Here is a 7487-nt window from a genome sequence, read left to right on the forward strand (position 1 = left end):
AATTCAAAAATAGTAGGCAAAAAGATGTACTATCAGAAACATCATATACCAGAGAGAAAGCATATGGAGAAATGACAATCTCTGGGCTGGAATTCCAGCAATTTTTAGTTTTCTAATTTATACTTTAGTATGCTTTCTAGGATGATTACAGTACCTTCCTATAATTTATAATGAAAGTCATTACACAAAAAAAGAACCAACAGTTTGTGTGCATGGGTGTGTGTATGTATGTGTGAGTGAACCCACATGCATGTGGCCAAAGAATAAATAATAAATAAATGTCCATGTACCCACCACCCAACTTAAGAAATGGAAAATGTAACTAGTTTGAAACTCCTCAATTGATTATATTCCCCTCCCTATACCTTCTAGACATAATTACTATCCTGAATTTTGTGAGAAATTATTCCTTTTATTCGCCATACTTTTATCACATGCATTTATCTCTGAAAAGTAGTTTTGTCTGCTTTTAATTAGCATATATAGAATAATAGTTTATATATAGTTTTTTGTGACTTTTTTTTCTATTCACTGTATTTTTACCAACATTAACCTAAGTTCACATGTGAGCTAGCAAGTCCTTCATTTCTACTACTATATACTGTTTTGTTTTGTTTTTTAGTACGGGTCTACAGGGTCTCACTACATAGATTGGACTTGTAGTGATCTGCCTGTTTTCAGCCTCCCAAGAGCTGGGATTACATGTGTGCCCCACTACACCCAGTCTCAATCCCTGTCTCAGCGTGCCCTGTGGGCAGGTGGTATGGCATGCAGGGGATCAAACCTCGGCCACTGCACTCTGCCTAAGCAGGCACTTTAGACCACTGAGCTTTCAGGCTGGCCCACTACATACTATTTTATTATGGGGATAAACCATAATTTTGAACCCCATTCTATTTTACTTGGAGTGGGGTTTTTTTCCCCATGTTTTCTGTAATCATAAAAATGTCACTCTGAACATTCTTGCTTGTATCTTTTGTTATGTTTCAAGAAGTTTTCTACAGTGTATATCTAGGAGTAAAGTACTAGGTCAGAGGTTATAATCAAGTTCAATTTTACTAAGTAATAAACCACTTTAAACTGTATCAATTGGGATTCCACATGTAATATCTCATCAATCCACCTTTTCTGTACCATTTATTAGATTCTTAACATTCTATTGACATGAAAAGCATGGTTTAGTTTACATTTTTTAGATTACTAATTAGGATAAGCATCTTAAATGTCATTTGCTTGCTCACTCGCTCTCTCTCTCTGTGTGTCTGTCTGTCTCGCTTTCTCTTTCTTCTTTCTTCCTTTTTGTGGTATTGGAGATCAAACCCAGGACCTTTGAACTGAGCTATATTCCCGACTCTTTTTTTTTTTTTTTTTTTTGGCAGAACAGGGACTGAACTCAGGCCTTTATGCTTGCAAGCTGGTGGCTCAAACATGAGAGTTCCCTTCCTCAGCCTTCTAGAGGGCTAGGATTATAGGCATGTGCCACCAAGTCCAACTGAGCTTCTCTCTCTCACTCTCGCTCCCTGTCTCCCCCCCCCCCATTAATACAGAGGATTAAACCCAAGGTCTTGGCACTCAGCTACATTTCCAATACTGGCTCCAATCTACATTTTGAGACAGGATCTTACTAAGTGGCTAATTTGCTGAGGCAAAGTACAAAAGAGGGATCCTCTGCCTCAGCCTGCCATTGTAGCTGGAATCATAGGTATGAGCCACAACATTTACCATTGAGGAATTTTTCTTTGGAGTCCTATACTGGATAATAATATTTTATTGATTATATATACAGTATCATAGATATTTTCTCCTAGCTTGTAGCCTTGTCTCTTTACTCTATGGAGTTCTTTGATGAAAAGAATTTAGTGAATCTTCTATAGTAAAATGTATCAATTTTTTTCCAGTACAGTAATAGGGGTTAAACCCAGAGGCCCTTTACCACTAAGTTATACCCTCAGCCCTTTTTTATTCAGGGACTGTACCTCACCTAAGTTTCTGTCTTATGTTACTTTCTCATTACTTAGGCATAATACCCAACACCCCAATTTAAAGGAGGAAAGGTTTATTTTTGGTTTGCAGTTTTTAAAGGTTTTAGTCCATAGTGGCTGGCTCCAAGACAGGGCAGCCTGGCAGAGGAGCATGACAAAGGAAAAAAGAGCTCACAGTGTGGGACCACAGAAGCAGAGTGATCAAGAGGAGGGAGATGGAAACTTCTAGGCCACGCCCCAGTGACACCTCCCACCACCATGTTCCACCTCAAACATCACATTTAGCTATAAAGTCATCAGTGGACTAATCTATTGATGTGTATCATGTCCCTACAATCCAATCAGTCCCCTCCAAAGCCCTACCTATGAGCACATGAGGCCTTGAGGAGACATCTAGATACAAACCACAACAGTTGTCGAGGCTAGCCTTGAAGCTGTGATTACAAACGTGTGCCACTGTACCAGACTAAAATATATCAATTTTTAAACATTCCACGTTTCATGTATTATTTAGTAAATCCTTCCTTGTTCCTGAGGTCATGATATTCCCTCATGACAGTTATTTGTACAAGTTTAAAAATTTTGCTTTGTCCCTTTTAGTCCTTAATTCATCTGAAATTCTTTTTTTTTTTTTTTTTTTTTTGGTGGTACCAGGGATTGAACTCAGGACCTTGTACTTGCCAGGCAAACACTTATTCCATTGAACTATCTCGTCAGCCCTGAAATTCTTATTGTAGGTATAATATAAAGATCTATTTTTTCTATATAGATAACAAATTAAGTACCATTTAAAATCCATTTTCTTTTTGATTCACAAGGCAAGTAGCAAGTTTTCAATATGCCATTTTGAACTCTTGATTTTGTTTCATTAGTTCACTTGTAATACTGTGTTACACTACAAATATGGTACATTTATTATAGTTTTCTAAGGGTTGATACCTGGAAAAGTATGGCAGTTATTAATACTGTTTGCTAAATGTTTCTGGTTCTTCCCTTTCCCAAGGATCATAACATCACTGTATTTCCTGGTCCCCTCATGGTCCAGTGGGAGATGAGTAGCTCTGCTCACTGCGTTGTGAAAAGGAAAGACCTGCTCGGCATTAATTACCCACGCGAATCCGCCAGAACACTGTTCCTCTAGCTTAGCAACTACTAATAGTCGATATGGCTGCAGAAAACCTGGTGTCCAGAACTAGTTGCTAAAGATGGAAAGTGCTAAAAGGTAAATAAAAAATAAAAAAGGTAGATAGGTCCAGGACTCCAGGGAGTACAGTGTACTAGGGAATTAAGGACAGGAGAGCACCTTGGGTGGCAGCAAGACAACAGGATCTCTGCACTCCAAGGCAGGAACAATATGCTAAAGTAGACAAAGATGGGCTGTGGCCCACTGGAATGTACCTAGGCTTATCAAAAACTATTACAGTTAAGAAACCATCTAGGCCAGGGAGATGGCTCAGTGGAATAAGCACTTCCCTGGCAAGCGCAAGGGTCTGAGTTGAACCCCTGGTTCCAGAAAAAAAAAAAAAAAAAAGAAACCATCTAGGCATCTGTAGCAAGCATAAAACACTTGACTAATAACTTTATCCCACGTGGTGTTAACACCTTTATCCTATATTGTGTTTGAAACACATGCCAGGGTCACGAAGTAGACAAAATGGCAATTATAACCACAATGGCTATAAATATCAAGCTAGATCCTGAATGACTGTAATCCAGACTAGCCAATAGTAGATTAGTAATGTAAATGAGAAATAAATCTTTGGCATATTATCACTGAAATTTTAGGGCTGTTATCACAAACTCGAAGTCTGACCAATTTAGGAGTCTTGTCTTTCGGTATCACATAAATTTCAAAATTGATTTTTCTCAACTCCTAGAAAAAAAACTTGAAGCTGGGGAGATGGCTCAGTAGAATAAGCCACTGAGCAAGGGCCTGAGTTCAATCCCCAGTTTCACCAAAAAATAAAAATAAAAACAAAATAGAAAAAAACTAATGATCAGAAGACATACTGGAGGCCAGGGAGATGGCTCAGTAGAATAAGCGCTTGCCTGGCAAGCACAAGGGTCTGAGTTCAATCCCCGGTTCCACCCAAAAAAAAAAAAAGAAGAAGACACACTGGAGCTGGGTATGTTGGTGCATGCCTATAATCCTAGCACTTGGGAGGCTAGGACAGGAAGATCATTTTTTCTCATACTGAGAATCAAATTCAGGGTCTCATGTTTACCAGGCAGGTGCTGTGCAACTGAGCTACATCCCTGGCTCTAGAGTTCAAGATCAGCCTGAATTACATCACAAGACCCTGGGTCCAAAACAAAAAGGAAGAAGATACATTGGAAAATATATGAAAATGTTGGAAAATAGTTGGCATTATCTAAAAAAACTGTGTATACATCCTATAGCCCAGTAATCATAGTCCTAGACAAATATAAAAGAAATGTATCCCAGAAGAAACTGAAGAAACAAAAACTTATGGCACGGGAATAAATTAAGCATAAAATAAATGCAAATAAAATTTAAAAAAAAATGTGTATACACTTAACTCTTTCTAAAGTCTTACAATAGAGTTAAAAACTCCAAAATGATATTGATGATTGTTCTATATTTTTCTGGTTATAGTTCCTACCTTAACATAAAAGAGCAACTAAATCAAATGTATAATGACTTCATCTAAGCATCCCTATGACAAACCTGAAAGCCTATTCACACGCACTTGTTTTTATGGTTTGGTTTGGTTTGGTTTTTCCTCAGACTCATTTGGATGACACAACTTCACCCAAACACAAGTTCTGTTGTATATCTGGACCACAAAAATATATGGAAGGTACCTGTTGCAAAAGATGTGGCCCTTTGTACACCATGGTTCTCTTTCTTAAGCTATACACTATACTTAAAATATTTTTTGCCAAAAATCTCTAATTTTCTTTGTCTCTAAACAAATACCAGTTTCATTTTATTTAGGGAAAAATGTGGAACCAGACAATACATGAGGTAGAGAACTAATGCAAAAGAATCAATTAGAAGTAATTTGCACCAAGCTGGAAGCTGCAGTAACTACAGTTTCAACTTCAACTCCACAATGTTTCCCTTGGCCAAAAACACATTAGGTCGTTTTCCAGTGCGAAGCATTCAACAAATGGTAACAAGGCAGAGCCACCAGAAAGGTATACCTGATTTCCATGACAAATATGGTAATGCTATATTAGTTGGTAGAGTCACATTCTGTATTGCTGCATGGACCTATACAGCCACACAAACTGGAATAGAATGGAACCTTTCCCCTGTTGGCAGAGTCACCCCCAAGGAATGGAGAGATCAGTAATCATGCCAGCTGATATGATACAACTAAATTATTTCTAAATGAAATCATAATTGATGCCAAGTAAAAGTGCTATGTATTCATTAAAATATGGCCTACTGAAGAAATAAAGTACAATTGAAACCTTCGGAAAAAAAAAAAAGAGGGGGCCTGCAACTTAGCTCAGTTCTTTAAGTGGCTGCTTCAACAAAGCAGTCAGGCTCAGGTTGCTGTGGTTCGATCCCCACAACTCAAGCCAGCCAAACCAGCCCTGAAGGCATTCGGAGCAAAAAAATAATAATAATAATCAATTAAATGTGATCATGGGAAACATTAAGAAAATTGAAAATTTTTAAGATTTCATTTTAACAAATCATAGTTCCAATTAAAACATTTATTATAAAATAAAAATTTATTTTTAACATAAAAATTTAGAATTAGCTTTTTAAGTAAACTCTCAAAATAGAAGCATACTTGAATAGATCTTATCACATCAAATAAAGCTGTATGTCTAAAAGGGGTTCAGAAGAAAAAGACCATCCAGGCCATGTGGTAAAACTTCGAAGCAAACCAAAGGAATCACACTTACTTTTACTCTAAGACACAGGTAGATAATGCAGTAGCAAATACTTTAGCATCACCATAACTAAATGACTTCTCCAAGCAATACTGATCATTTCTCAGTCCAGTTAGTGGAGAGAAAAAAATCTGAGGTACTTACCTTGAGAGCACAAAAGATGCAGGAATCTCCCATGCACTTGTGAGTCGTAAGTTGCCTAAAACTGCGTCGGAAGATGTCCAAGTGCCACAAAACCTGACAAAAGAGAAAACATTTCACTGCTCTATAAAAAGCCATCATTTAATTTTAAAATCAATTAAACATAGGTAATGATTACAGAAGCATTTTTTTAAATTTTATTTGTGTGTGTGTGTGTGTGTGTGGCCAGCTCAGCCCACCAGGGGGCGGGGCTGGCTGGCATGTGGTGCTGGGGGATTGAACTGTGGTCCCTGTGCTTTGCTAAGCTCGTTCTAAGTAGGTGCTTTAGACCACTGAGCCATCTCACCAGCCCCTGCAGAAGCAATTTTTATTCCTGATAAAAAAAAATACTCATTCTAGTAAAATAAAACAATGTCTAAATCAGGCCTGGTGGGACATACCTGTAATCCCAGCAAGAGAGGCTGAGGCAGGAGGATTGCTGCAAGTTTGAGGCCAACCTGGGCTATATGGTTAGTTCAGGGGCAGCCTGAACTATACAGCAAGACCCTGCCTCACCTCAAAAAAAAGGGGTGGGGCTGGGGAGATAGCTCAGGGGTCTTAAGCACCTGCCTGGCAAGCGCAAGGACCAGAGCTTGATCCCTGGTTCTACATGCCTTGTAGTCTCGGCCCCAGATCCCCAGGCACACTGTCTCAGCCCTGGATGTGGACACCCATAGTGCAGCCCCAGAACTGGGCATGATGGCACACGCCTGTAATCCCAGCCCTAGGTAGGCTGAGAAAAGCAGATCATTAAAAGTCTGAGCTGCATAGCAAGACCCTGTACCAAATAAAAAGATTTTTAAAAAATTAAGTCTAAAAAGGTGTGGTATCTCACAAGAGGGATAAACGAACATATTCTGAAGAAAACATTAATTCGATTTCTTCTGCTTTTGTATTATTTAAGTTAGTTCTCCTTATGTAGCCCACGCTGACCTCAAATTTGAAGTGTAGGGGCCGGGAAGATAGCAAGGCATAAGCACCTACCTGGCAAGCACAAGGCCTCAAATTCAATCCCAGTCCCACATGGCATGAATCTCAGTCCCGAATGCATGGGCTCACCATGCAGCCCAGAATCAGGCGTGATGGTGCACATATGCAATCCCAGCACTTGGGAGGTTGAAATAGGAGGATCTCTGCAAGTTCAAGACCAGCCTGTGGGCTACAAAAGTGAGCACAAGGCCAGCCTGAGCTGCACAGGGAGACTCTGTCTCAAAAAAAAAAGTCACAAACTTGTGATTCTCAGGGCCGGGGAGAGGGCTCAATGGAATAAGCGCTTCCCTGGCAAGCGCAAGGGCCTGAGTTCAATCCCTGGTTCTGAAAAAAAAAAAAAAACTTGTGATTCTCCTGCCTCATCCTATTGAGTGCTGAGAATATAAGCATGTGCTACCCCACCTAACACAGACATTAATCTGAACATGATGTGAAGTCTTCACAGCAAAAATATGATAGGGA

At 39.2% G+C, this 7487-nt stretch overlaps 1 protein-coding gene and 1 pseudogene across 5 annotated transcripts in view; one reads left to right on the forward strand and one right to left on the reverse strand.

Moving 5' to 3' along the window:
* Positions 1 to 7487, reverse strand: part of Usp54 (ubiquitin specific peptidase 54) — a 147642-nt gene that overhangs the window by 46854 nt on the left and 93301 nt on the right. For all 5 annotated transcript variants that reach the window (XM_023718699.1, XM_023718695.1, XM_023718700.1 and 2 more), the window contains exon 3: positions 6000 to 6092. In XM_023718699.1, coding sequence (XP_023574467.1) covers positions 6000 to 6092 — 93 coding nt within the window. The remainder of the gene's footprint in view (positions 1 to 5999; positions 6093 to 7487) is intronic.
* Positions 5060 to 5350, forward strand: LOC105743062 (annotated as a pseudogene).

This window comes from Octodon degus, unplaced genomic scaffold (assembly GCF_000260255.1).
Source record: "Octodon degus isolate 3935 unplaced genomic scaffold, OctDeg1.0 scaffold00005, whole genome shotgun sequence".
Classification (NCBI taxonomy): domain Eukaryota; kingdom Metazoa; phylum Chordata; class Mammalia; order Rodentia; family Octodontidae; genus Octodon; species Octodon degus.